The 26156-nt window shown below is 49.9% G+C and overlaps 12 protein-coding genes across 12 annotated transcripts; 8 read left to right on the top strand and 4 right to left on the bottom strand.

Moving 5' to 3' along the window:
• Positions 1–306: 306 nt before the first annotated feature.
• Positions 307–1734, top strand: BC939DRAFT_403590 (uncharacterized protein; the record flags this gene model as incomplete). Its single annotated transcript, XM_051552754.1, has 4 exons — positions 307–424; positions 558–716; positions 831–1225; positions 1375–1734. 4 exons carry the CDS (start codon positions 307–309, stop codon positions 1732–1734), a joined length of 1032 nt encoding a protein of 343 aa, XP_051406663.1.
• Positions 1735–1778: 44 nt separating this feature from the next.
• On the bottom strand, positions 1779–3534 carry BC939DRAFT_468540 (3' exoribonuclease family, domain 1-domain-containing protein). The gene is made up of 5 exons (XM_051557916.1): positions 3316–3534; positions 2999–3077; positions 2773–2884; positions 2184–2591; positions 1779–2059 (listed from the first exon to the last, which is right to left on the bottom strand). Exons 1-5 carry the CDS (start codon positions 3452–3454, stop codon positions 1961–1963), a joined length of 837 nt encoding a protein of 278 aa, XP_051406662.1. The 5' UTR covers positions 3455–3534; the 3' UTR covers positions 1779–1960.
• BC939DRAFT_468537 (uncharacterized protein) lies at positions 3535–5149 on the bottom strand. Its single transcript, XM_051557915.1, has 3 exons — positions 4431–5149; positions 4156–4322; positions 3535–4022 (listed from the first exon to the last, which is right to left on the bottom strand). Exons 1-3 carry the CDS (start codon positions 5008–5010, stop codon positions 3750–3752), a joined length of 1020 nt encoding a protein of 339 aa, XP_051406661.1. The 5' UTR covers positions 5011–5149; the 3' UTR covers positions 3535–3749.
• A 1328-nt stretch (positions 5150–6477) lies between these two features.
• BC939DRAFT_468534 (uncharacterized protein) lies at positions 6478–8539 on the top strand. The gene has a single exon (XM_051557914.1). The coding sequence runs from the start codon at positions 6514–6516 to the stop codon at positions 8383–8385; it is 1872 nt and encodes a 623-aa protein (XP_051406660.1). The 5' UTR covers positions 6478–6513; the 3' UTR covers positions 8386–8539.
• A 526-nt stretch (positions 8540–9065) lies between these two features.
• Positions 9066–11527, top strand: BC939DRAFT_510702 (uncharacterized protein; the record flags this gene model as incomplete). Its single annotated transcript, XM_051561093.1, has 5 exons — positions 9066–9099; positions 9271–10237; positions 10357–10391; positions 10532–10730; positions 10892–11527. The coding sequence occupies 5 exons, from the start codon at positions 9066–9068 to the stop codon at positions 11415–11417; spliced, it is 1761 nt and encodes a 586-aa protein (XP_051406659.1). The 3' UTR covers positions 11418–11527.
• Positions 11528–12130: 603 nt separating this feature from the next.
• Positions 12131–13750, top strand: BC939DRAFT_488247 (Zinc/iron permease). Its single transcript, XM_051559372.1, has 2 exons — positions 12131–12432; positions 12540–13750. The coding sequence occupies exons 1-2, from the start codon at positions 12330–12332 to the stop codon at positions 13646–13648; spliced, it is 1212 nt and encodes a 403-aa protein (XP_051406658.1). The 5' UTR covers positions 12131–12329; the 3' UTR covers positions 13649–13750.
• A 391-nt stretch (positions 13751–14141) lies between these two features.
• BC939DRAFT_468530 (uncharacterized protein) lies at positions 14142–15192 on the bottom strand. Its single transcript, XM_051557913.1, has one exon. The coding sequence runs from the start codon at positions 14960–14962 to the stop codon at positions 14300–14302; it is 663 nt and encodes a 220-aa protein (XP_051406657.1). The 5' UTR covers positions 14963–15192; the 3' UTR covers positions 14142–14299.
• Positions 15193–17284: 2092 nt separating this feature from the next.
• Positions 17285–19034, top strand: BC939DRAFT_497276 (ZIP zinc transporter-domain-containing protein). The gene is made up of 2 exons (XM_051559717.1): positions 17285–17765; positions 17860–19034. The coding sequence occupies exons 1-2, from the start codon at positions 17440–17442 to the stop codon at positions 18923–18925; spliced, it is 1392 nt and encodes a 463-aa protein (XP_051406656.1). The 5' UTR covers positions 17285–17439; the 3' UTR covers positions 18926–19034.
• A 143-nt stretch (positions 19035–19177) lies between these two features.
• On the bottom strand, positions 19178–21199 carry BC939DRAFT_533416 (uncharacterized protein). Its single transcript, XM_051561697.1, has 4 exons — positions 20804–21199; positions 20241–20688; positions 19823–20141; positions 19178–19715 (listed from the first exon to the last, which is right to left on the bottom strand). The coding sequence occupies exons 1-4, from the start codon at positions 21112–21114 to the stop codon at positions 19225–19227; spliced, it is 1569 nt and encodes a 522-aa protein (XP_051406655.1). The 5' UTR covers positions 21115–21199; the 3' UTR covers positions 19178–19224.
• Positions 21200–21347: 148 nt separating this feature from the next.
• BC939DRAFT_35967 (uncharacterized protein) lies at positions 21348–23682 on the top strand. The gene is made up of 2 exons (XM_051551672.1): positions 21348–23543; positions 23645–23682. Exon 1 carries the CDS (start codon positions 21581–21583, stop codon positions 23465–23467), a length of 1887 nt encoding a protein of 628 aa, XP_051406654.1. The 5' UTR covers positions 21348–21580; the 3' UTR covers positions 23468–23543; positions 23645–23682.
• BC939DRAFT_468524 (uncharacterized protein) lies at positions 23583–24363 on the top strand. The gene is made up of 3 exons (XM_051557912.1): positions 23583–23644; positions 23786–24152; positions 24273–24363. Exons 2-3 carry the CDS (start codon positions 23796–23798, stop codon positions 24309–24311), a joined length of 396 nt encoding a protein of 131 aa, XP_051406653.1. The 5' UTR covers positions 23583–23644; positions 23786–23795; the 3' UTR covers positions 24312–24363.
• A 1119-nt stretch (positions 24364–25482) lies between these two features.
• BC939DRAFT_378707 (P-loop containing nucleoside triphosphate hydrolase protein) lies at positions 25483–26106 on the top strand (the record flags this gene model as incomplete). The annotated part of the gene is made up of 1 exon (XM_051551720.1): positions 25483–26106. A coding segment is annotated over one exon (624 nt), but the record flags the coding sequence as incomplete, so codon positions are not given.
• Between the last annotated feature and the right edge of the window lie 50 nt (positions 26107–26156).

The raw sequence follows: 26156 nt of genomic DNA, 5'->3' as shown, positions 1-26156 counted from the left end.
CGACTATCGTCTTCGTCATCATCGCATCTGGTGCCCATCCAGCCCTCTTCAACATTAACGACGGCGCTCAACAAGAGCAACAGCAGCAACAGCGTAAACTATGGGACCACAGGAAATGTTTCAGTCGATACAGAGTCGTTGATGGTGCCAGCAGCAACGACCGATCCGGGATCGACTGCGGCAACGATAGCCTTGTTAGCTGCGCCTGTGGATGGGCCAGCGACGGAGAATATCGATCCTGTGGCATCGTACTCCGCCTGGCGCAAGAAGAAGGATACGGAGACATTGCAGGGAACTCAGGCGGTGATGGAGTCGTTCCTGAAGCAACATTCGGCTTATGATGTGCTGCCGGTTAGTTATCGACAGATTGTGTTGGACACGACTTTGCTGGTTAAGAAGGCGCTCTCGGTCTTGATGCAGTATAGTATGTGTGAGAGATCTTTATTTTTGGCAAGGGGGGACTTATTAATGCTCGTTTCGAAGATGACTGACTGACTGACTGACTGACTTTTTTGGTGGCCTCTCATTTTTTTTTTTGCTCTTACAATTTTTTTTAGATATTGTCTCGGCGCCCTTGTGGGATTCGACAAAGCGCAAGTTTGCGGGAATGTTGACGGCGACAGATTTTATCAATTTGATCCAGTTTTATTACTCGCATTCATCTTACACGGCAGCCATTCGTGAAATGGACCAGTTCCAGATATCTCAACTCAGAGGTAATTCAATTCCCCAGGGATGGCGATGGGCAGTTCTAAAGGAATTCAAGTGAATGCAGTGGTAACTAACATTGCTGTCGCCGTTCATTTTTTCATCTTTTTTATTCCTTGCAGATGTCGAAAAGGTCATTGGAGTACCACCACCGGAGCTGTTCTCATTACACCCACTTCAATCTCTATACGACGCCTGTCAACTCTTGGTTGAGTCGAGAGCCCACCGACTGCCGCTAGTGGATGTGGATTCAGAGACAGGAGAGGAAATGATCGTATCGGTGCTGACACAGTATCGGATCCTCAAGTTTATCGCCGTGAACTATCAGGACGAAAAGACGTTACGGCAACCTTTATCGGAACTCAAAATTGGGATCTATACGGACCTGGCTGTCGCTGATCTGTCAACGCCTGTGATGTCCGTGATTGACATGTTTGTGAAGCGGAGGATATCCTCGGTCCCGATCGTGGATGAGGAAGGCGTCGTGTTGAACGTCTTTGAGACGGTGGATGTCATGGTAAAAAAAAAAAAAAAAAAAAATCCAATTTACTTTTATGCCCTCAAAGTGTCCTATCGAAGAGCAGCAACCAGAGGAGGCTGAATAGAGCGACTAACTTGGAATCTATGTCAATTGAATTTTTTTTTTTGGTCATTCGACGCACATAGACATTAGTCAAGGCGGGCGTATACAGAGATTTGGACCTTTGCGTCGCAGAAGCATTGCTCCGTCGACCGGATGATTTCGCGGGCGTCCACACATGTACTCTGAACGATAGTCTCTCGTCGATCTTTGGGACGATCCGCAAATCACAAGTTCATCGGTTGATTGTGGTCGATAGCGGGAACAAACTGAAGGGCATCGTCAGTCTGTCGGATATTATGCGATACCTGATTGGAGGTACGCCAGAGCCGAAGGCTGAGAAGACAGAAAAGAGGATATCCGACGAGGGAGCTGCGGATGATGTCGCAGCAGTGGAGGGAGATTCACTTAAGGAAGCGTCCTCGGACGATAATAATGAAGCATAAGAGGAAACATATCGAACAGGACATTCTTTTGCACTGCGCGGGGCAAAAAAAAAAAAAAAAAAAAAAAAAAAAAAAAAAGCACCCTGGCATACAAAAAAGACGATTTCAATGATATTCGTTAATAATGATTGTTTTATTTGATGGTCTTTTCCATTCCTGCTGCCGCCTCTTGCATGAACCATTCTAAGATGCTCCTGGCGTCCGCAGGTTATTGCGCTATGCTGTGTTATTGGTGGGAGGCGTTGTTCTCGTTGATGGATTCCAGCAGAGCGTGGTGCATAACCGCGTAGATCTTGTTGCATGATTCTACGCAATGTTCAACAGACTATGGTCGTTCGTCAGAAAAGAGAGAAAAAAAATGGCCCCCAGGATTGTCAGTTATATCGTACGCATTAATCCATCATGCGCCCCATGACTCTCTCTTTTGTTTTTTTTTTTCCGGTCCTCACCTGTGAAATGATCGATCCTTCAGCCTTCCCGCTCTGGAGGACATGGGTGACCTCGTTCAAGGAGGGCATGTAAGCCAAGACGATCGCGCCCTGCTCATACTTTTCTTCTTCCAGATCAGCATCCATAAAGATCTGCGGTGCTCCTATTGAGGTCGATCCCGATGATGATATTGATCCCGTTTGAATATACGAGGCCGAGCATCCTGCGACGAGGTCCAACATCTCGATTCCCGCATGGGCCAGGGCTGCGGAGGCCGCTGTGATGGCTGCGGCGAGACAGGATCCCCAACCGTCGGATTCGAGGACTGTGATGAAGACGTCGATAGCGGATTTGGGGAGGAGATCCAGACGCACGGCGGGTGTTAAAGCCTGAGTTAGGATTTGAGAGAGCTCTCTTTCTTGTGGGTCCTGTATTTTTGTTGTTGTTGTTGTTGTTGTTGTTGTTGTTGATGTTGTTATTGTTGTTAGGAGATGAGTATGGATATGGACATGGGTGTTAGTTGACAAGACCCAATACGACAAGAGTTGATACGGTTGGAACGACAGTGAACGAAAAGGAGACGGAGGAGAAAGAGAAAAGGGTGTTTACCCTGATGTTGCTTCGGCGCTTGGCACAAGAGAAGGTCGCAAACTTGATCTCGCAGTTTAGGGTGCCCTTTCCGCTGAAGACTCCTGTTCTCTTTGCTGGTCTTGGTCCATACCTACGCCATTAGACGATTTAGAGGGTAAGTCCTTCGTGGAGTAATTGAACAATGAGCTGAGGCAGAGCCGTCGATTGTATTTATTGAAGAAACAAAGACGGGAGGGGATCTTACACTCCACAGGCGAGCTTCGTCTTTTCGAGCTCGATATATGCAGATCCGTTTGCTTGGCTGATCAATCCTGTCTTCAGATCTATGCAGTGTGATTTTGTGTGAATTTGCGTAAGAAAGTAATGTCTCCCCCATCCATATGAACGGGTCATTTAGAACCAGTCGTTTCTGCAGTGGGGAAAAGAAGTGAGGTCCCAAACGTTTCACCATGCCCCAAATGGACAAAAAAAACGCCCGTTGTTGGTAGAAACGCTCGTAGTTGTGGTTGTTGTTTGCCTTGTTTCCCTCTCCCTCCCTCGCCGGCAGAGAGTCGAACTTACAGATTGGCCGCATATCTTCGAGCTGTCGCTTAGGGTCATGGCGTGTTTCGTCCTGTGGTGTCCATCGCTTATGGTCGAGAGGGTACTCCACCAAGGGAGCCACGCTCAGTTCGGGGCCTGGAACTCGCTTTCTGTCCATGGTTTTTATGTGATGCTGAAGAAGTAGGAGGGAATGAGCCAGAGCAAGAGTTTGGTAGAGTTCAGAGCATGAAGGCGCGTTAAAATGTGACTACCATGTTTGTTGTGATCTCAACATTTTTTTTTATATATGAAGGGAGGGTGAGGGCAACCATTTGGATCAAGTACGTAGGATATCAAATGCGAGTGCAGTTTTTCTATTTATTAAGAATGCATGGCTGTAAAGTGGTTATGCTGGCTTTGGTGAAGGAGATGATGCAGAAAGGAGAGCTGATAGGGCGTTCGACGAGGGGCCACTATGCCAGAACCCGCAGGACGTCCAATGCTCTTGATGCCTTGACCTCTGCCGCCCTCTTAGCCTCGACTTTAGCCTGCTCTGCCGCTTCCTCTGCCGCCTTTTCTTCTTCGCTCAATGGGATCGTTGACACTGTCGAATCTTCTGTGCTGGCATCCTTCATTTCCTCGTCCTCACCCTTGTCCTCTGTTGTGCCGTTCTCTTTCTCTTCGTCTTCCTTGGAGTCTTCGGGTTCTGGGGCTTCGACGATCTTCTTGGCATCTTGGATGGTAGACTAACAGATAGGGATAGCATATAAATGTGCCCTCAGTTAGTTCTAGTTCTAGTTCTAGTTCTAGCTCCAGTTCCATGCGAATCCTGGCGAACATTGACAAGGTGATATATTGTTCATATCGCAGAGGACTTACGTTCCTGGCGGCGCCTTTCAGATCGTGAATATAGTCCAGAAAGATGTTCCAATGGGTGCTGGGTATTTCCTTGTCGTCGTACATGTGGTTGAGAAGCCATACTTGTCGGAGCTTTTGAAACTTCCATGTGTCCTTTGATCTCTTCCATTCTACCAGGTATGCCAGGCCTAAAAAGAGTTGGTGACAGCAGTGTGTCTGGTTAGACATGGGACCAACAAGTCAAGTTTCAGTCCCAGGAACTGTGAGAGAACCTTCTGTTCCAAAATGGTACTTGCCTGGTGTCGAGGTGTCTAATGCAGTGAGTGCAGCGTTGTTCTCATGCTTGCTCTTGCTCTTTTTGCTCTTTGAAGAACCGACCTCTGCTTGCTTGTCTGCCTTCCTCTTGCTCTTTTTGTTCTTCTCCTTTGTATCGTCATCGCTATCACTTCCGTCCTCCTCCTCATCCGATCCATCGTCGCCCTTGACCTTATAGGTAGTATCCTTCAATTGCTCTGCATTATCAGCCTCAGTCGTGTTCTTCAAAAACTGTTTCCATTTCGGGGTCTTGTTCTGGATCGCGGTCTTTTGTGCTACCAGTCCCTTCTTGGCCAACTGGGCCTCCTTCTTGAGTTGCTCCGCTTCCTTGCGAAGTTTCTTACGTTCCTGTTTCGCAGCAATATCGGTCTCGGTCTTGACGTGGCGCTCCTTCTTTTTCTTGATAGCCGGGATGTTGATCAAGGCGTCGTCTGTTGTTGTTGTTGTTGTTGCTGTGGTATCGTTGGCTGAGGAGTGATCTGAGGATACGGCGCTAGTGGTGGAGGACTTTTTCTTTTCCGGCTTGGGGACCTTGACCCGCTTGGAGGTTGATTCGGACATGGTGTTTTGAACAAATGAGTTGACAAAGAGAGGAGAGAGATCTAATCGTTCTTGACCGAGTGTGAAAGGGGCGACCTGAAGGAGAGCCTAGAAAAAAATAATTTTCTCTGTCCAAGCCGCAACCGCCAGTAGAATGTTTGCGCCCTGACCTGCGTTTTTTTTTTTACGCGTTACGCGTACCGATTATATGAGGGGCAGTCCGCATAAACCCAAGGTGCATAGCACGGATAACGCTGTGGATCAGACATGGCCGAGCAGGACGTGTGGGCCATATACGTCTGTGACAGTACAGTCTACACACAGTTCTCGCAAGGAGTAAAAAAAACCCATGCTCTGTCGCTTGAGGTCGGCCTTAAGAGATCATAAATAATGATTGGTACAGGTCGCACATCATGGGCAATTCGACTGCTCCATTAATGCAAATTCAACTATGGGATAGCTCAACAAAGCAGGTGAAAAAACAAGAAAAAAAAAAACAGCGTGTTCCATCCTAGCCATCCTGACCGCTCTTTGCATGGATGCGACGAAGCACGGCATTCACTGTATGGCAAAGGTGCACGTCCGAAACAACTACGATGACGAACAACACACAATCCTTTTGGTGCAGTTTCAAGACGCTGCCATTCAACACTTTTGCGGCTTTGTGTGCGAGCGTCCTTGGGAACGATCCTGATCAGGCTGGTTTTGACTTTGAGGACATCGATGATTATACGAGCTACACTTGTCTTGCATGCTGTGCTGTGTTCGCTATACACAAGTGAGCATTGGGCAGAGGCTATCCTTTATTCGTCTTGGTAAGGCAGTGTGCGTCCACAGAGGCGCTTCCTGACGTTAATAGAGACCAGTGTGGAAGAAAGAAAAAAAGGGGGAGGATGGAAAACGACGGTTAACAGAACAGGTCGATGCTGGCCCCTTCTTCTCCACAAGTCCCTGCTTGGCTCCTTTAATGAGTATCTTGGCTGCTCCACAAACCCATTGCCCGGAAGCACTCAAGGGAACATTGGCCCAACAGCCCGTGCTCAGACTGCTTCGCCCCCGAGTGTGTCAGATCCATTGGCGCCGCCTATCTTGAGCAGTTCGCTATCTGTGCCAATGTCTACTGAGTCATACTGTCCTGCTGCGGCGTCCGTGCGAGGAGCTGATCCTTGCTCCATGAGGAGCAGTTGCTCCCACACGCTCTGCTGTCGTCGTGCCATGAGAGGGCTTGCTCGCGGTCTCTGCCATGGCTTGGGTTGCTGTTGCCTTGGAGCGATAAGGTCGCTACAACCTCTATCCTTTCTCAGCAGGGGCAGCTCCATTTTCCTCTTGATCTTCCTTCCTCCTTCTTCGCCTGCATGAAACGAGACATGTTATGCAATGCCAGCACGTCAATCTTTTTTTTTTTTTTTTTTTTTTTTCATGTGTGACATAAAATCGACTGCGGCGACCGTATTTTGCCAACGGTATGATATAAAATTTCCGCTTCCCACTTGCCATTCTCTACACGCTCAACACAATCCCACCATGCCACGAATCAACCCACTAGACCACCCCGAGATTCTATTCGCGGTCGGCGAATGCATCCCAGTCTTCCAGCGCCAATCCGCGGATTTTAAGTACACCCCGCAGACACTCCTTCGCTGCTGCCGTGTCTCCAAGTTCTGGCGCAAGATCCTGCTGCCCTTCCTATGGCGAGTGCACGACGCACAAGCGATGGATAAGGTTCCCATGAAGGTCCTGACCATGTACAGCCATCATTTCCGGTGGTTCTACACCGACCCTTTCGTAGCCCACTACAGCAAACTTCAAGCACCGATCTATACCCAGCTCCAATTCCTCATCATGACTGCATCTTTCAGCCCAGCATTCGCGCTCCAGTTGATCGGCGCAAACAAGGACTTGCAGCGCCTCAAGCTGTATAATATCCGTCCTTTCGAAGAGATGCCAGGGAAACCAGCACCGCCTCAGCAAACAAACGACCCATCTGCAAACGAGAAGGAGGAAGGCGCCCAGGCTCCGGTTAATCCGCGTACCATAGAACCCCTGGCTCATGTCCGGACGACACTACAAGAGCTTTCGTTGCACCGAATAAAGTTAAGCGGCTCTGATCTCCTACAGCTCCTGCGTCCGTTTGCACAAGGCAGTCTTCAGAGTCTGACGCTGGGGGATCTCTCGGGAACGAACGATCTCGGGGACTTGACCTTGGAGAACGTGAAGTACCTAGATCTCTGCGACAACAATTTGATGGAGCCCAGTCTCGAGCACATCGTCGGACACTGTCCCGCATTGGAGCACTTGGAGCTGATCTTCAAGGATATCAACGCCATCAAGGACCTCATCCACATCATGCAGGGGACGCTGGAGGTGGAGACAAAGAAGGAGAAGATCAAGCGCGAACAAGAAGGCAGGAAGCGTCCGCAATGGTCGCGTCCGCAGCTCAAAATTCTCCACCTGTTCTCGCACCCACTCCCACAGCTCGTTTTAACAAATCGAGTCAGCAACAACCCCAAAGTATTGGCGCTGCTCCGCGCATGTAGCAGCGCGTTCAATCATTCCAAAACCGGATATCAAGGAAGCCTTCGTGAGCTCAACATTCAGCTCTGGGTGCTCGACGACAACGCACGGAAAGCGATTGAGATGCACCGAGAGAGCTTGGAGGTGCTTAAGATCAGAATCCTGATACGCAATCATGGCCATCGGCTTCCAATTGCCGAGGCCCATCAAGGACAAGAGATTAGGCGGTTACTGAGGGTGTGTCATCGCCTTCGAAAATTTGAGTTCTGGGACATGAATTGGGAGGCGGACGTGAGTACGATTATGGAGGATATGATGAAACGGAAGACCGACAGCAACATCTTCGACGGTGACGACAGCTCGAGCAGTGAGAAGAGCGGAGACGACATTAGTGGTGTCCAAACGAACATCGACGGACGACAACGACGAGAACTAAAGGGTCGACCTACAGACGCAATACGAAATGCAGAACTGGAGATTTTGGTACTGAAGGCTGGACTGTACCTGATCTCTTCCGAGTCAGAAGCGGAGGAAGAGGACGAGAGAATGTATCCGGATGTTCCTGCGGATGCATTCGCTCGCCAAGATGGGACGTGCGCGTGGAAGATGCCGAAACAAAATTGGAACCCGAGGTTCATTGACGGCGTTGATAATCTGTTGAACGTACGGTGGCACAGCTTTGAGCTGTTTGAGGAGACCGATGTCGTCGCTGAGAGGGAGAATGAGGGCGGCGAACTAATTGGGGACTTTCTACGCTTCCTTGGGCCGTGGAGGGCACTGAAGAAGCTGGAGTTGGGTCAGCTCAAATTCATTAGGGCTGAGAACGAGAGAGCGATCTTTGATCACAGCGACCGAGGACTTACTTGTTGCTCGGTGGTTTAAGTTACTATCTGGACTCAGTCTAGACAGAAGCAAGCGTGTAAAATAGGCTATATGCCACACGGACAGTGTGAACACGAATTTTTTTTTTTCGTGAACAGGTTGGGGACTGAATAAAATGCGCCGTTGCTGCTCTCCACGTTGTTCAGTGAAGCGGTTGATAGTCAAGGATAGCTGTGCGTGAAGGGGGGAAAAAAAGCATTGCTAGCGATTATAACCGAAGGTCCGTAGTTGTCCATCTCTTCCAGCCTCGCTACCATGTCCCTTAATGACAGGGCAAATTGCCCACGTGGTGTCGTAGGTTAAGCTTGAGTTCAAAACGCGTTGTCTACAGGGAAGATTCCCCCTGATCCAGCTACGCACCAGACCTTGGCGCCTTCAAGCCTGCTCCGCAGTTACAGCCAATGCATAATTACCTCATGTCCCATATGAGCACTTGCTTTCATGGGGAAAAAAAAGAAAAAAAAAAAAGACGTTTTTAACCAACCAACCCAAATTTTTATTCCGCTCCCTCCCCCCCCCCCCCCCTTCCCCCCCCTTGCCCTTCACTCTGCTCTCTCATCCCTCAGCATCACTTTCCTCTCCGAAATTCCTGAAGGCGCATGAAGAACTCGCTTATTTCCCTCTCGCTGGCAGCGCTGTTACTGGCAACAACAACCATTGGGTTGCCAACCAACAAAACCATGACCCCAGACATCTGTCTGCGCCCTACGCTCCGTAAATCCATCTTCAAGGGATGGGATCCTGTTAAGGCTGGATAGTGGGGCCTCAGTAATTTTTCTACGATCATTAAGAGTAAATATTTTTATTTTTTTTAAAAAAACAGGCGCTTGGTGAAGATCTGCAACTAATATTTATGTGGTCTGATGCTCTCCCGGAACTTCGTAGTCCAGTACCCTCCCGAGCTAGAGAACCATTCACTGGTCCTCTTCAATCCTCAGGAGCACCACGACATTGTCTTAGCTGAGGACCCGCATGAACTCCAGCTCCTAGAGCACTACAAGCAAGTCGGGCGTGATCTAGTCGAGTCCTTTCTCTTGCAGCTGGATGTCTGGACTCGGCACCTAGATGGGCGTGTTCTCGCACACTTGGATGCCTCACAATTCCAGCTCTTCCAGGAAGCCATGGCGCGCAAGGGAATCGTCGAGTTCAAGATGAGAAACCCCCACCTAGGGGGAGAACACCGCCACTCGGATTTTCAATATAGCTTTGATGTAAAGAACGAGGTCGGGTCCGAGAAATCCGTCGACGACAAGGGTGATGTGGGTGGAGGTCCTGCGGACTGGTTCGTGGTGGACCCGAACCTTCAGAAGACTGCCGACGAGGTGGCCGAAGCTGTCAACGAATACGAATCGTATCCCGGAACAGTGCACTATCCAGAGTGTGAATTGTACTTTGAGAACATCAGGAACTTGCGGCGGCAGCGGACGGAACCATCGATGGAATTCAGACCTGCCGATCCAAAGAAATGGAACCAAGACATGGAAAGAGAGCTTTCTAGCTGTTACCATTGGAATGTGGAAGAGCATCCGGACAGCGACAAGCTGCTGGCTCTTATAAATCAATGCATTGACCAATGGAACGCCAAGTTTGGACTGGAGGGTTCCCGAGCCCAGGGCGTGAAGCATCTTAAGCCATCTAGGGTCGATGTAAAACGCTGGTGGAGTGTGTATCATACGCATGAAGAGATCAAGGATTATTACCTGACTCTCATGGACGATTATCCGGAGCTGATGTCCTTTGTGCCTTCGATTGGCAAGACCGCCGAAGGACGCGACATCTTTGCCGTCAGGATCACTGCAAAGGACCCCGATGGCTCTGTGAGAGAGAAGCCCCAGGTCTGGATACAAGGCCTGTAAGACACACATGGGATGCGCCTTTTTTTGTCTGTTTGCGAGTGCTGCTTTTTTTTGCTTCTGCTTTTGCTGTTTTTGGTCCCTTGCTGACACGCTAGCATCGTTTCCATATCTATAGCCAGCACGCGCGAGAGTGGGATAGCGGTACCATCGGTAAGGGTTTGGTGTCCTATGTCGCCCTAGGGCGTCCGAGTGTCCGGCTACTGCTAAGCGCCAGTCGTCTAACGCCGTCATCTGCATGTCCCTCTTGCCCTCTTCTCTTCTTATTCTTTCTGCCTTCTGTGCTCTTGTAGTCCAAGTTATATCGCACAATCTGCTGAAAATGTATGGCCGGGACACGAACATCACCAGAGCCCTCGACGAGATCGAATTTGTGATCGTGTCTATCGTCAACGTGGACGGCTACCATCATACCTGGACTACGAACCGTTTCTGGCGAAAGAACCGCCGTCAAGCCGGCAACCACGGGTCGTGGGGTGTGGATCTCAACAGGTACGTGGCGCCATCGTCTGTGTCGTGCGTTCGCGGGGATATAGAGATCGCTCTAAATTGGTCCGCATGCAAGCAGAGTTGCTGACCAGTGTCCAATTTTCATCTGGGGGGGGAGGGGTTTTCATGTATTTGTTTGTTGGTTATGTTGTCCTCGTCTATAGAAACTGGGATGAGACCGCTGGGACTGATGCTTCAGTTGATTTCCAGAGTTACGAAACGTTCCCAGGCCCACACGCAGCCTCGGAGCCGGAGGTGCAGGCGCTGCAGGCGTATTTTCTCCAGCAAAAGAACATCATCGCAGCTCTTGATATCCACGGCGTCAGCTGCTCCGGCGGTGCCGACCCATTCCCGAAGGACAAGGCTGAGGAATACGAGACTGTGCGCAAGCTGATGGTTGACGCTTTCGGCACGGAATCAGACCCTTTTTACCGAGCATACAGCATCAAGATGGTAGCCGGAACTCCGGGGTCGGCAAGTCAATGGTTCTCGAAGGCAAAGTCGGCTACAGGCAAGGAGATATACAGCTTTGGACTGGCCATGTCACCTCTGGACGCGAAGGGCCAGGAGAACGTTGTATTCAAGCCGAGCCAGTTTTTGAAACAGTCACATTTTCTTCAAGGTGCTGGTATAAGTGCGTTGCGCGCTATTAGAACCTTGGCACTGTACGCTGCTCAAAACCCGCTTTAGTAATCCAAGCCGTTGAATAAAGGGGATGCGCTTTGGTTATACGATGACATATTAAACCCGAACTATTCTAAACACAGCTTAAACAATAAAAGAGACAACCTCCCTCGAAGATGTAAAAAAAATCTAGCCTATTCATCTATAATACTCGGTCCATAGTTTCGTCCGCCTTCGCCTCTGGCACGGAAGGAACGAATCACATCTTCATCTTTTTACAAGGTCTAGATCCTTGCAAGACCCTCGGAAAAAAAAAAAAAATGAATAAAAATCTAGGCGCACATTTTCCGAGGAGCATTGTGTCCCATCTGTCAAGGCGGGGATCTATTCCGTTACGAAAAACGATCTCATTCTGGTACACTGCGATGCGGTATAGGCGATCATATTGTAAGCCGACCAGTGTAGCCAGTGTAGCCGGCTCGTGTTTTCTTCTTTTTTTTTTTCCAAAAAGGCGCTTTGGGAGATGTACATGTATCCCAAGATGGATAAACATGGGCGTAATTGCATGGCTTATTGTAGATTAAAAAAAAAAAAGGTTTTAGTCTTTGGACATTCTGCCGTCGTTTTGACGCTTCAGCACTTTGGGCTGAGAAGGAGTACCCCACCAGTGCCCTGTAGGGTACTCTCTCTGGCCGGTAGGGGTGCACAGAGAGCGTCCTAGCACGCAGCTGCTTATAAAAAGGAGCGCCGTCTATGCGGGTTTCCAGACTGTCTTGTCCGCATCGGAATCAAAGTCCTTCCATTTCTCCTTTCTCTAGCTTCGGTCCCGTCCCCCGTGCACGTCTTTATTGCTGCCTGTTCGCGTCTCCCCTTGGTGTGTGCGTATTTTCTAGACTCTCCCAGGCCCTCCCACCATTGCATACCCCTGCACCTCCACAGTCTCTTTTAGTTTCATTCAACAACAAAAGATAATCGAAAATGTCCAACGCAGATCCCACCACGCCTGACATTGCTGAGGACTACAACCTGTCCTTGCATATCGGAGGTCTTTTTGCCAACATGGCTGCTAGTACATTGGGTGGTAAGTAAACATAGTTCGCGGCGCTCCTAGCCCTCAGGATGGATGCTACAGTAGCCCAATATACTCTCACTTTAACGTATTCTATCTTCTGCTCGTGTTTTCTCTAGTGCTGCTCCCAATCCTTTTTGCCTACACAAACTTCAATGCCCGGACCACGTCTCGCATCCACTCCGTGATCCAGACAGCGCGCACGTTCGGTTCCGGCGTCATCTTGGCTACAGCCTTCATCCACATGCTACCCTCGGCCTTTAGTAACCTTTCTGACCCCAGTCTGCCTGAAGTCTTCCAAGAGGGTGGCTACACTGGCTGGGCAGGTTTGATTGGTATGCTCTCAGCAATGCTCCTCCACTTGCTCGAGTTCTCAGCCACGCAGCGGTTCTTTAACCGTGCCAAGGAGCTGAAGCAGAAGCGTGGACAGCAGTCTGGCCGCGTTCATGCTGTAGACCGCTTGCAAGACCTCGACGGGGACGAGAAGAAAGTGTCCGACACCGACAGTCTCGAAGCGGGCAACCGCGGCTATGCTGTTGATGCCCACCTTAGCCGACCAGATGCTGCCGACCCCTGTGTGCATGTGGGACATGTCCATGGCGGAGAGATCCTACTGGTCAACAAGAACAACCAAGACCAGCACTTGGACCAGCACCAGCAGCACACACACGCGGACTCGACCAACGTCACCCTCATTGGTAGTGAGGAGGAGCAGCAGCTCGAAGTGAAACAAGAGAACCGGTCCCGTGAGATTGGAACCTACATTCTCGAATTCGGTATCGCATTGCACTCGGTTATCATCGGTATCTCGCTCGGCACGACCGTCGGCGCTGAGTTCGTATCACTGCTCATCGCGTTGTTGTTCCACCAGTTCTTTGAGGGTGTCGCTCTGGGCGGTCGTATTGCCTCTCTCAACTTCTCGCGTCGCTCCATGAGTCCCTGGTTGCTGTCGGCCTGGTTTGCAGTCAGCACGCCTGTGGGTATTGCCATCGGCATCGGTATCAGGACAACCTACGACGGAGAGTCGGTCACGGCACTGATTGTCCAGGGCGTGTTCGATTCATGCTCTGCGGGTATCTTGCTGTACACCGCCATGGTCCAGCTCATGTCGACCGAGATGAATGCGAATCGTGCGTTCAGGGAGGCCAGCTTCCGTCACCAGGTCATCCATTTTACTGCACTTTGGTTGGGTGCAATGGCCATGGCTATTGTCGGCAAGTGGGCCTAAAGGATGACTTGGCCACCCTTTTTTTTTTCATAGTTTAGGATAATGCCTCCCTCCCTCCCTCCCTCCCTCTCTCCTACTACTGCTCTTTTATTTTCTCACGATTTAAACGTGCGTACAAAAAGTAATCTACATAGTCTAGTCCATAATACATGTCAGCGTCGCTTGCAAATATTTTTTGATGACGAAAATGACACATGCAAGTGAACTGTAGAATTTTATTTTTTCTGGCTGAGCATTCGACTTATCAGTGTCTCTGACGAGCACTTCAGGTTAAGTAAGGCCATTGAGATTGGGCCTCACTCACTAAGGGCCAATTGCCAATTGCTGAAGCTGTATTACATTTAAGAGTGAAAATATGAAATGTAAGAAGTTTTCAAGCAGTTTTGCCCCCTCTCCCAGTCGCTCAAGCAATTGAAGAAAGTGAGACGACGAAGATCGAGAAACAAAGAAAATGAAAAAGAATAGGAATAGGAATAGGAATAAGAAAAAGTCGGCTTGCCATCGGTCAGTCTTGCTCCGAAGAGCAAAGACTGTGCAGAGTACACCGCGGACAGGTTGCAAGCCATGGTACTCTCCTCTTCCTCCTTTCCCCTCCCTCCTTTTAAATCATCTGGATTGTTTGAAATGACTATTTTATGCTTCATTTTTTATTTATCGAAGCAACTGTATTGACCGCATGCGTCGCTCAAGATCCCTCAGTTCGGCCTCTAGGCTGATCTGTTCCATCCTGACAGGATCTCTCTTAGGACTATTCGCCCCACTCTGGTTTGCTGATGAGGATGTAGAAGAGGACTGGTGTAGCTGCTTATGTGTGTATTCTTGGTGCTGTTGATGTTGTTGTTGAAGCGTCATGCTTCTCAGTCTATCCTGCAGTCTCGCCATCATGTGCATACCAGTATATCCTCCTCCTCCAGAGTCCCCAAAGCCGTCCGATCCTCCGAAACTAGTGGCGCCGCTGATCCCGCGTTCTATTGTCCGTCCCTGGCAGGTGGCGCTGTCGCCAAAGTGACTTGGATGACCGACCCTCAACAGGGAGGCTGTGGTTCTGGAGAATTGATCCATCAGTTGCTCATACTCGGCGGGCTGCATGAATTGTCGCTGGTGGATTAACTGCTGCTTCAGCAGTTCAAGTTGTTGGATTTGAGTGCGGAGAGAATTAACCTCCAGGCGAAGCTGGATCAGGAGTTGGTGCTGGTGCAGCCTTTGGAGCTCCTGGTCCGGATCCTGTTCCTGCTGCTGTCGCTGTGGCTGATCATGACTGTGTGCACTGTGGTGGTAGTGAGTGGGGTAGTGTGGTATTGAATCCTCGTACATGTCTTGTTGTGTTCCGTTGGTCGAGCTAAGCAGGTGTCAAGCAGGAAGAATATGGTTAGACGCAATAGACACACACTAGACACAATAAACACTCGGATGCCTCCAAGTGCTTCGTCTTTCGGCCGCAGACGAGTGTTGCCGTTACCGTTGAATGAGGAGAGGTCTGGAAGGGATGAGGTGAGGAGGAATGAGGAGCGTGATCGTGGCAGCAGCCGGTTTTTGATACGCAGATAACCAGGGCTCTCCGCGTGACTCTTGTTCCCATCACCATAAAATAGAAAATGCGGGTTACATCGTACAAAACCAACCTTCACACGCTTGCAGCGAGTCTGTGCGGGTGATTCGCACGTGCTCCTTGCCCTGTACTCCCCGCCCTTCTTCCCACGAGGACGGCATGCACCTTACTAATGGGTATCATGCTGACGCATGCACCCTCGTTTTCCTCAGCGGAGACAAAGGGAAAAGGGAAGGTGCGGCACTTTTGCTTGCGTTACAGCTCTTCCAGGACATGGCAGCGGGGCGTCTTCTCTTTGGCTGGGAAAGATAGCGCGAGGTGGTATCATGCACCTTAAATTTATCGCCGTAATCGTCTTCCGGAAGTCGACCTTCCATAAAACGCAGTCAACGTGGCCCTCGTTGATGTAGTGGCACCATGAGTGGGTGTATCAGCGTCCCTCTAATTTAATAATAATATTAATCATTTCTTAATAACAACTACCGCCATGGGTTTGGCAAACAGGCAAAAAGGTGCATCCCATGTGTGTCTTGCAGGCCTTGTACCCAGACCTGGGGCTTCTCTGTCACAGAGCCATCGGAGTCCTTTGCAGTGATCCTGACGGCAAAGATGTCGCGTCCTTCGGCGGTCTTGCCAATCGAAGGCACAAAGACCACCAGCTCCGGATAGTCGCCCATGAGAGTCAGGTAATAATCCGTGATCTCTTCATGTGTATGATATGAATAGAACCACGCCATTCCAAAGATACCTAGCCTGGGATACATATCTCTCCTGGCGTGCACTTACTCTGTCGCGTACTTGAGGCTCGTTGATCAATGCATTCATTCATTCACATAAGGCACTTCACTGCAGCACTGCTCCACGCCAATGGATCGACTGGGAGATAGGGGACTCTCCGATCGAGAATCTTGGCGTAGGGAAGTCTTTGATTGGTAAAATGAGTTATTGCGAACTGGGTGACATAGTAAAAATGCGCTCGTTGAGGCGTATGAATTTTTCCTGTTCTCCTCCCTAAAACTTGAATGGGCTGCCATAGCAATACTGCAAACCCACATGCAGAGGTAATACAGCCATTCGGATACCGAGTTCGAATCCGAGCTGCTCTTGTCTGTAGTGCTTCAGAAGCTGAAGTTCATGCGGGTCCTCGGTCAATACCAATGGATACTTCTCGAGCTTGAGAGGCAAAAACAACAAAACCAAAAACAAGAACAAAGCAAACCCCCTTCGAGAATTGCTCCTTGTGGTTTCATGCATATCTCTAGCCCTAGGTCTATGTTCTTCTAAGTGTCGGACTTTAAAGTGGGGTTGATCCAGAGATGACTGAAAATTATCGCTCAACAACATATAATCTTGGCTAGACAGCCCTGTTGCTCGCAATTGCAACACTGCCCGCTAGCGAGAGAGAGACAAGTATGCGTTTCATACGCCGACAAGGACTCTCAATACATGCTAGTTGCCTGAGCTATACAGAGTGGGCGTAAAGCATTCCGAGAAGCAACTTGTATTCGCCATCGTGCAGCTATATTCCCATGACGGCCAGTGCTCAAGTGGAAGGCGAGGAGGCTAGGCACTGGTTTTTGACCAGATCAGTAGCCGGATCGTGGGCTTTTCGCGCACGACGCGTCCTTATTGTAGGATGCCTCTGCAAATCAACCCAGTTGTTCTTGCCAAATAAATAAAAAATAAAACGAAAAAGCGGCGCAATGGTAGTAATTTGTTGTATGGCGCCATCCAGCAGATAGAATACTCGCAAGTTACAACGGCGCTGCGCTTACTTTCAATTGAGGAGGAAACACAAACTTCAGCTGTGTCCGGAACTCAAAAATGAAAAAGAAGCGCCACTAATGAGGTACCCTGCGCAGGGCCGGAAGTGTTGTAGTGCTGGGACGACTGGCTGGTTGAACGCCTTGCAACTGGAAAGGTACTCGAGTATTGCGTGTACCTTGTGGGTCACGAATTGGATCTCATCTTCATCCACATATTCTAGAGAATCTCCGTGTACCCAGGAAGGTGTTTATTTCGGGCAAGTCTCTGGATCGCCTATAAAAGGAGCCGCACAGGTACCCCCCTTTTTTTTGTTGAATCCTCGGTAAACACCTTCCTCCGTCATGTTTATCTAATCTGATTGCAAACTCTCTCTCTACTCTTCTCTACTTCCTCCGAGATACCATCGATCAATTCTTTTTTTATTCATTAGTGCACACAACCCTCCTTCCTGCACACATCCCTTCTCCATTCCAGCATGAAATTGTCGCTCTCTTGCAAGTTTGCGGTCCTCGCAGCCGTGCTTGTGCTCGCCTCTCATGCTCCTACCACCTCTTCAGCCTCCGCTGTCCTCGTCGTCCACGGCTCCGTACAGCCATCTAACACCGGCCTCAACTCGGAGACACTGGCTCTGAAGAAGAGGGCTGACGATGACCACGACCACGACCACGACCACCCTACCTCTGCTGCGCCTATTACTAGCCCTACCCCCACGGCTCCGGCTCACGACCATGACCATGACCACGACCTCGACGAGAACCTCGACCAGGACCACGCCGAAGGACACTCTCACGGACCTGCTCGGTAAGTTCACTTGACGACGCAACCTTTTTTTTTTTTTGCCACCAGGTATACTGATGCTGATAACCTCTTTCGTCCCTGACTGGCATCACCACAGCACCTGTGAAACACACAGCCATGACCACGGCGAATATATTGTCTGGCATCACATCGTCGCCCTCATCGTCCTCACGGTCATTGCCGGGCTGGGATGCGCTCTGCCCATGATGATCCATGACAACCCCCGGACCCGCTTCGCAGTCCAGGTTGGCAAGTACTTTGGTGCCGGTGTCGTCCTCTCCGTCGCGTTCGTTCACATCATGCCCGAAGCTCTTTTCGCCCTGACCCACCCTTGTCTCTCTACCGCATGGACGGAGGATTACCCAGGTTACGCACCTCTGATTATGATGGTCTCCGGTCTGACCATGCTCGTGATCGAATTCTTGGCATCATCTCTTGTCTTTAATGTCGAAGCTGAGAACAGGGCAACTGCTGCTGCTGCTGCTGCTGGTGGTGATCTCGAGTCCCACGACCATTGGAACTCGCATAGCCAAAAAGTGAAAGAGACCAAACACTCGGTGGACAGTGATTCCGACTCTGCCTCGCCTAAAACTGCTGCTGCTGTTGGACCCGCCGGTCAGGGCATCGATGACTGCAACCATGCTCATGGTTTGACGCTTCTCCAATGCGGTCCTGGTGTCTCGACCAAGGTATCGACCTACATGCTCGAGATCGGTATCGCCCTCCACTCTGTCTTTATCGGAATCGCGCTCGGTGTCCTTGCCGGGTCCGAGTTCCTGGCCATGACCATCGCGATCTGCTTCCACCAGTTTTTCGAGGGTATCGCACTGGGATCCCGTATCGCTGATCTGTCGTTCCGCAAGAAGTACGTCCCAGTGTTGTTGGTCCTGGCCTTTGCGTTGGTGACACCACTCGGTGTAGCGATTGGTATGGGTGTGCGATCGACCTACAGAGCCGGCAGCGTCGAGAATTTGATAACGATGGGTGTCTTCAACTCGATCGCATGCGGTGTGTTGTTGTACACGGCCTATGTCACGCTCTTGGGAGGTGATATTTTGTATTCGGAGAGGTTCCGTGCCGAGACCAAGGCCAGCAAGGCTAGTTACTTGGTCGCGGTGTGGTTGGGGGCGCTCTCGATGGCGGTGATCGCGCTTTGGGCTTGAAGAATGTTGTAGTCCCTAGCTTGTACATTTTTCATTTACATAACGCATCTATTTGCATACACATATACGCATTCGTCCTATTTCTTCAAAATATTAACTCGTAATAAACACTCCTATATCTCTCGACACTCAACAAAGTCGATTGAACGGTTTTTCTTGTATTATTTGTCTAAATGATGGAACCAATGGCAAGTTAGATAGAGAAGCAGTAAGATGAACAAACACAGAAAGAAAAAAAAACCTCCAGGTGTTCTCCATGTGTGTTTGTGTTTCTTTTATTGTTGATTTTTTAACTGAGTTCACGCAGAAATGGCTGCTTCACGTTCCATTCTCGCCTTCACCCTTCGCTTGTTCTCTTCCGCCCTCTCCAAACTTGGCTGACTCAGAGGCGGGATCTCTCCATTATCCTGCACCTTGGGCAAAAATGACGCCTGTGGTCTATACCCGAACATTTTCATCATTTGCTTCTCCCACAACCATGTCGGTGTATACGGTGTCAAGGCACGGATCACGTCGTTGATCCAGGACTTGCCAATCAATGCACCCATTCGATGAGATGTCTCGAACGCCGACTTGGCGAGCGGAAAACGCTCGTCTCTGTAGAGTTGGAATGCCATTGATATAGCGTCGGATGAGCGCTGGGCTGCCGTTAGCGTTGCTGATGTCAAAGGTGGCGAAGCCGGGTAGGTGATTGGGTAAAGCAGATCATGCAGGACGTTGGCGAGAATCGTTGCGTCTTGAATGGCGCTCACAGCTCCTAGACCAGCGGATGGGTAGAGTTTGTGGCAGGCTGAACCAGGCGATAGCACGAGACGTAAGGGAGCAGCCGAAAGCGATAGATGTCAGAGACTAAGGAATGGCAAAAATAGTAGCGAGACTCGCGAACCAAGAACTTACCATCGCCGATGAGGACTACTCGCTTATAGCACCAGGTCTCGAAGAACTTTTCTTCACGAGTAACCTTGGAAATGCAATCCCTGGGGGTTTCATTGATGAGGTCCCCAATTGTCAGCCCTGCTTTTTCATTGGCCACGAGATATCCAGCATCGCCCCCACAGGCAATAGGAAAGTCCTTTACTACCGCGCACATCGACTCGGCCTTCTCTGGCCCCCATTCTGAATTCTGGAACCGGTTGCAAGAGCGACGCGCCTCCTTGTCCATATGATGGGTCACAATCCAACAAATTGTGTTTGCACGCGTCGAGAATGCTGACCACTATCAACAAGGTGGGACGCGAAGTGAGGACATGAACGCTTGTATATATATATATATATATATGCATGGTCATCGCAGGCTTTTATGGATGGCTCTTACAGTGTACGGTTTGTTCTCGCCAACGATGCTCTGAAAGCTACTGGCCTCGCCCTGTAGGTATGGGAACTTTGTCACGTCCAGTGGCCTTGTTTGACCCACGAGACACATGCTGTTGAATGGTAACTCATCCTTGTCCGACTCGGGCAGCTTATCGATTTTCCCAAGGTGCTTGTAGAGGGATTGGCGGACACCCGAGTACGCTCCATCAGCACCGACGAGAATATCGCCATAATATCGCGAGTTATCGGAGCATTGAACCATCACCCCATGCCCCTGAAGGGATTCTTTTGTAAAAGGATGAGTGTCGATATCGTTGTGCTCGTAGCCGTCGCTGTCCTGATAAATGTAAAGGACCTTTTTGCGCATATGAACTTTGGCCGAGGGAATCTGTTCCAGCAGAATCGAGTATAACGTGGGCCGGTCGATGATCACGGCAGGATATCCGGATCTAACAGGACATTTGGGACAAGAAGGGTGTTAAACCATGTCTAAACCTTCATTGGTCTATTAAACGTCCATTCCGTTACTCTCGAGCGTAAAAAAAAACCATAAAAAATCGTTACAGGATTGCTGCACGCGAATAGTCCATGCTGTATTTGAGCTCGCGCTTCTCTGTGTACGACCGCCGAGTGTGAACGGGTTTACTTTTCTTCAGAATAGCATCCGCGAGCCCGAGCTGTTCAAAGACATGGAGTACATTGGCGCCAAGGGCTAGGGCGGAGCCCAGGGGACGAATCTCTGCAGCACGTTCGAGAACCTCATAGTGGATACCAGCACGCTGGAGAAGCACCGCGAGTGTCAGGCCTCCAATTCCTGCCCCGACGATAAGAACCGTAGGAGGGGATGAATTTTCCTCGACAGATACAAATGACATGCTTCTTTTTTTCTTTTTTTTTCCGGCGTGTTTTGAGAATGAGGAAGAAGGGATGAGGAAGAAGTGATGAGGAAGAGGAGGACGATGAGGAAAGAGAGATGGTGAAGGATAAATTCTGCTGTACTGCTAGCATATGACACTCGATACATGGCAGAGCATGCCTTTCAATGCCACCCCATGGCTCCTTACAAACTTCTACAGCATTTACATATATTTCAGATGCTAATGGTGCCACCAGAATAAAGTCCAGGGGAGTTGGTCGAGGACTGGGTTGCACAGCGCCATGGACCACTATCCCGCTGCTGCATATGGATAAACCTCGCACATGTATGCCACATGTATGCCACATGCGGCCTTTCCTTTCATGCTGTAGTCTTGCCTGCTAACCAAAGATGAGGATGGGGTGCTGGAAAAACAAACCCAATTGCTCTTGAAACAGTTGGGGCTCTCGAACCTCATTCATCCCATGGAAGCACCGGTCGCGATCGTCCATCGAGTCATTGCCATCCCCGAACTGGCCGCCAATGTTTTTCAATTCTTGTGGTCCTCGCAGATCCACAGGCTCCGGCTAGTCTCCAAGTTCTTCAACGACGCCTGTCTCCCTTTGGTCTCCTTGGCACTCAAAACCAATGAATTCTCGGATAATCAGGATGTCCAACTACTTGTCCAAACCCCCAGCAGCAGAAACCTCATAACATCCTACAAACTGTCGACCTCGTTTCTCAAGAGTCTCGAAAAACTTGGTTTAGCATCCCCACGGGCGTCGTCCGAGAGCCGAGCCAGTGCAATTGACAACAACGGCAACAGCGGTAATAGCGACTACAAGCTCTCGCAAGTCGATCTTACTTGGCTTGCATTTTACGAGTCTCTGCCCTGGGTGAGGTCCATTACATTCGACGTCCATGACTTTGCTTTGGAGAAGTTGGATCACTTTCTGGCGGCAATTGCGGCTCACACTCCTGGCTTGACGTCAGTAACTATCGAGAGTAGTCGGACTTTGGGATTCAAAGCCTTTATACGCTCACTGGACGCATGGCCGCGGTTGAAGGCGTTATCCTTGGAAATTGATATACTGCACGTTGATAGAGAAGAAGACTACGAGGTACTGGATCAAATTTTGAAGGAATGGAGGGAGCAAGGGAGTAGGAAGTTGTATCCCAGCGTGCACACGCTTGAAATATACAACGCAGACATCAGTAGCGATTTTCAGCAGCTGCTACTGTCCTTGTTTCCGAATATACGGGACTTTAGGTATGCTCCCATTTCATTACATTCGGATGGCTTCATGGAGCAGGATACGGCCAATGACCAGATTCGAGGCGCTGCATTGGACGATCTTAAGGCGATGAATGCGAAGAATACAACATTGCTGTTTCCGGACTTGATTCATCTCAGGGCTATAGGGGGAAACCTAGACGACTTTGAAGCACTGCGCTGGGTTCTGGGCGATCGACCAGCCCATGTTGACGACAAGAGGGGTATTCGCATAGGTCATCAGCTCAGAAGCTTGGATCTGGTCGCTTTTTATACTACGGCGGATGGTCTCATCCGACTGAGTACTTTGTTCGGAGAATACGGCGTTTCCTTTAGACAGTTACGGCTCGATTTGTGGGACAGTCAGGACATCAATCTGAAAGGTTTCTTGACCAGTAGCTGTTGCCGAGAGTTGACAGAGTTGAGGTGTACAGCTGACTGTATTTTTATGGAGCCCACAGAGGTATTCGAATATGAGGTGCTTGCTCCGGTCGGACAGCGGGAGGAGACACAGCAGGATGATCAGCAAGCGATCCAAACGATCCAAACGATCCAAGCGACCCAAGCTGAAGGATCCGTCATGACGGCACCAACTGCACTCGTGCCAGAATATGAACCTATTCCCGAGTCATTGATCGACAGCTTTGCTTGGACAAGGACCCTGACAACACTGCACCTCGACGAAAGGGCCTGCACCGCTGAAGGGATGAAGACGGTCACCAAACTGATTAAGTCGTTGCCAAAGCTTGTCGAGCTCTCAATGAATTACGCTCTGATGGACCTGATGTTGTTCGATGGCTTGGGAAAAGACCTGGAGCCAGCGTCGTTGCAGCCATCGCCGCAGGAAGAGCAAGGAGCTCAGAGGAGGAGCGGCGAGCTATTTGGCGCGTTGACGGACCTGGGTTCTGAGAGCGACTTGCGGCTACAGGAGGATTTGAATCAAGAACGGCCATTCCTCGAAAAGCTGTCGCTCAGACTCGATAGCCGGAGCAAGCTGGCTGAGGAGGAAGCAAAAGTCCTGATCCGACAAAAGTTCCGGTTCATGGAGGTGCTGGAGGTCACAAAGGATGGTTCCTTCGGTGAGTTTCCTGACTGGTAGCATAATCTAGGATTATCGTTCTATCTGGTGTGTGCCTGGAATCCTCTGTGCTCAATTAAACATCTTTGTCGCGCTGGTAAATGAATTGGCCTTTTTTTTCTTTTCTTCGCTACCTGTCTTCACCACTTTTAACCAAACACCACCACCACGATTCTTCATTCCATTCGTCTTACACAGGTTCGTCAGATCGTCAACCTGCCTACAAGAAGGTCGCAGACTCTTTGTGTTCGACAAATGAAAGCACTGAAGCGACAATGGCACTCGTAGCATTTTTTTTCTCACGCGTCCTACCTTTTTGTCGTTTCGCCTCATCAACAGATTCTTGACAATGTCGACCACTGCTGCATCGCTGACCCTCTACCACAATCCCCTTTGCGGAACCTGCGTCAGCGCCACGCCTCTTCTCGAGGCCGAAGCTGAGCGCAAGGGGTTCCAGCTCGAGAAGGTCGAGTTCAAGTACAACCCTCTCCAGCCCGAGCAGGTGAAGCAGATCCTGATCTTTCTCGGCGCCCGTGAAGGTGAGAGCGATGAGGAGACTGCCAAGATCTGCCAGGAATTCCTGAGAAAGGACGCGCCCAAGGTATCGAGCATTGCTGAGGCGCAAAAGGTTGTTGCGGAAAACCCTGCCTTGATGCAGAGACCCATCGTCGTCAATTGGGCTGCGCAAAAGGCAAAAATCTGTCGAGTGAGTTACTTTTTTGTAGTGGCCTTCCTCAATGGCGATGCAATTGCTTTCTGGTGTATCGCTGTGGCATGTTTAATAATCGTTTTTTTTTTCTTTGATGGCTAACTTTTTATTGAATAGCCTGCAGATCTGATTTACGAGATGACCAAGGACCTTTAGTCCAGGAACGTATTACTTTTTCACATCTCAATAAAGGATTGTTTAAACGAGGATACTTTTTATCTGCTGCGTGGGAGATGCTATGCGCCATGCTCAGTGTGTTCCAGGATTGAACAGCAATGAAGTGGCTTCAAGGAGCACGCGCATACGAGATGTTTTTTTTTTTTTTTTTTTTTTTTGGTTTTCAAGTAGTCTATGAAGCGCGAAATGTGTGCCAGATCCACTGCGCATCGATGTTTTGCCACCAATTTTGTGTGATGCGTGACCCTTGTGTTTTAGCAATAACTTGTCTCCTCCGTCCCATCTATTCGTCTTCCATCCCACACCTCATCCATCACGCGAGAATCCACAGAGCGCGGCCGTGATGCCGCTACCTGCTGACAACGACTTTGACTTTGGCGACTTTGACTCGCTGCAACTGGACTTGGACGATGGCGCAATACTGGATAGCACACAAACCACCACAGGACCCATGTCAACGAACAACGAGCGGAATCACAAGGCTAGCAACGGCGCCAGCGGGTCTCATTCTAACATGATCGACCTCGGCCATGGCAATTACAATAAAAACTCGGATGCAGCACGAGACGAATTTGACGATTTCGGCGACTTTGACGACGCAGAGCTAATGCTGGACGACAACGACCTCTTGAACGAGTCAATACCTCCAGCTCCAGCTCCAGCTCCAACACGGCAAGGATTCTTTTCGCCCGCAGCTCGAACTCCACGCCATGATGTCCAGCAGCCGCAGCAACCACATATACCAGCTCCAGCGCCGACATCAGCACCAGCACCTATGAAGTTGTTCCCTATTTTTGGTGGTACAAAAAATCAAAATCTGCCCAGTATCAACAACAACAAGACGCTACAGCGGGCGCCCTCTACTGCCACCCTCAAGAACACCAAGGCTAACTTGGCGCGAAGCAACGGTAGCACAAATAACCTGAATGGCAGCGATTTTGAGAGAGCTGGGAGTAACAGCCATATGTCTCCGTATTTTTCAAACAGTGCCTCGTCGAATGGGACGTCTAGTATAGCGCAGCAAACCCCAGCTTTGACTTCAACGCACCAAGGCTCCAACATTATTCCTCGATCCGACCCATTGAACGACTTTGCAACAGACATCTTTAGGAGCCAGGAAAAAGTTGGACAACCAGCTCAGCCTCCCACTCACCATACCATCGACAAGAAGGCGACCTTGACGTGGCAATACCCGATTAATTATCCGAAGCGTGATTACCAATACAACATCATTCGTCGTGCACTCTTCACCAACACTTTGGTTTCGCTTCCAACTGGTCTTGGAAAGACGTTTATTGCAGCAGTAGTCATGCTTAACTACTTTCGATGGTTCCCAGAGTCCAAGATCATATTCATGGCACCCACCCGACCACTAGTCAACCAGCAGATCGAGGCGTGCTTTCATATTTGCGGCATCCCTCAGGAGGACACAGCCGAAATGACAGGACAGCAGAACTCGGAACTGCGCAAGGAAATGTGGCTCAGTAAGCGTGTCATCTTCTGTACGCCGCAGGTGGTGCAGAACGATATCAAGTCTGGAATTTGCCCCGCAGAGTCGATTGTCTGTTTGGTGATCGATGAGGCGCATCGAGCGACAGGTCGGTATGCTTACTCTGAGGTCATCCGGTTGCTGGATCCCTTGAACCGCGATATTCGGATCATGGCCCTGACTGCGACACCAGGAGGCGACATTAAGAGTGTGCAGCAAGTGGTCCAGAATCTCAAGATAGCCAAGATCGAGATGCGAACAGAGGATTCGATGGACCTGCAGCAGTACGTTTTCAAGCGCACGGTTCAGGAGGTTGTCGTACCCTGTGGACGAGA

This window comes from Gamsiella multidivaricata, assembly GCF_025024155.1.
Source record: "Gamsiella multidivaricata strain RSA 2152 chromosome Unknown BC939scaffold_119, whole genome shotgun sequence".
In the NCBI taxonomy this organism is placed as follows: domain Eukaryota; kingdom Fungi; phylum Mortierellomycota; class Mortierellomycetes; order Mortierellales; family Mortierellaceae; genus Gamsiella; species Gamsiella multidivaricata.
Note: the sequence above shows the minus strand (reverse complement) of the source record. Positions and strands in the feature narration are given on the sequence as shown.

Bases quoted from the DNA above. Each gene is read 5' to 3' on its own strand.
- BC939DRAFT_468530 (XM_051557913.1), bottom strand. From the start codon at position 14,962: ATGTACGAGGATTCAATACCACACTACCCCACTCACTACCACCACAGT.
- BC939DRAFT_533416 (XM_051561697.1), bottom strand. From the start codon at position 21,114: ATGTCATTTGTATCTGTCGAGGAAAATTCATCCCCTCCTACGGTTCTT. The intron at 20,689-20,803 runs GTAACGATTTTT...ATGTCCTGTTAG, and splicing joins TATTCGCGTGCAGCAATCCT to ATCCGGATATCCTGCCGTGA. The intron at 19,716-19,822 runs GTAAGTTCTTGG...CGCCTGGTTCAG, and splicing joins AGTAGTCCTCATCGGCGATG to CCTGCCACAAACTCTACCCA.
- BC939DRAFT_468537 (XM_051557915.1), bottom strand. From the start codon at position 5,010: ATGTCCGAATCAACCTCCAAGCGGGTCAAGGTCCCCAAGCCGGAAAAG. The intron at 4,323-4,430 runs GCAAGTACCATT...AACTCTTTTTAG, and splicing joins ATTAGACACCTCGACACCAG to GCCTGGCATACCTGGTAGAA. The intron at 4,023-4,155 runs GTAAGTCCTCTG...CCTATCTGTTAG, and splicing joins TGAAAGGCGCCGCCAGGAAC to TCTACCATCCAAGATGCCAA.
- BC939DRAFT_488247 (XM_051559372.1), top strand. From the start codon at position 12,330: ATGTCCAACGCAGATCCCACCACGCCTGACATTGCTGAGGACTACAAC. The intron at 12,433-12,539 runs GTAAGTAAACAT...TGTTTTCTCTAG, and splicing joins GGCTGCTAGTACATTGGGTG to TGCTGCTCCCAATCCTTTTT.
- BC939DRAFT_35967 (XM_051551672.1), top strand. From the start codon at position 21,581: ATGGAAGCACCGGTCGCGATCGTCCATCGAGTCATTGCCATCCCCGAA.
- BC939DRAFT_468534 (XM_051557914.1), top strand. From the start codon at position 6,514: ATGCCACGAATCAACCCACTAGACCACCCCGAGATTCTATTCGCGGTC.
- BC939DRAFT_468540 (XM_051557916.1), bottom strand. From the start codon at position 3,454: ATGGACAGAAAGCGAGTTCCAGGCCCCGAACTGAGCGTGGCTCCCTTG. The intron at 2,885-2,998 runs GTAAGATCCCCT...CTAATGGCGTAG, and splicing joins ACGAAGCTCGCCTGTGGAGT to GTATGGACCAAGACCAGCAA. The intron at 2,060-2,183 runs GTGAGGACCGGA...GAACGACCATAG, and splicing joins AAGGATCGATCATTTCACAG to TCTGTTGAACATTGCGTAGA.
- BC939DRAFT_468524 (XM_051557912.1), top strand. From the start codon at position 23,796: ATGTCGACCACTGCTGCATCGCTGACCCTCTACCACAATCCCCTTTGC. The intron at 24,153-24,272 runs GTGAGTTACTTT...TTTATTGAATAG, and splicing joins AAAAGGCAAAAATCTGTCGA to CCTGCAGATCTGATTTACGA.
- BC939DRAFT_497276 (XM_051559717.1), top strand. From the start codon at position 17,440: ATGAAATTGTCGCTCTCTTGCAAGTTTGCGGTCCTCGCAGCCGTGCTT. The intron at 17,766-17,859 runs GTAAGTTCACTT...GCATCACCACAG, and splicing joins CACTCTCACGGACCTGCTCG to CACCTGTGAAACACACAGCC.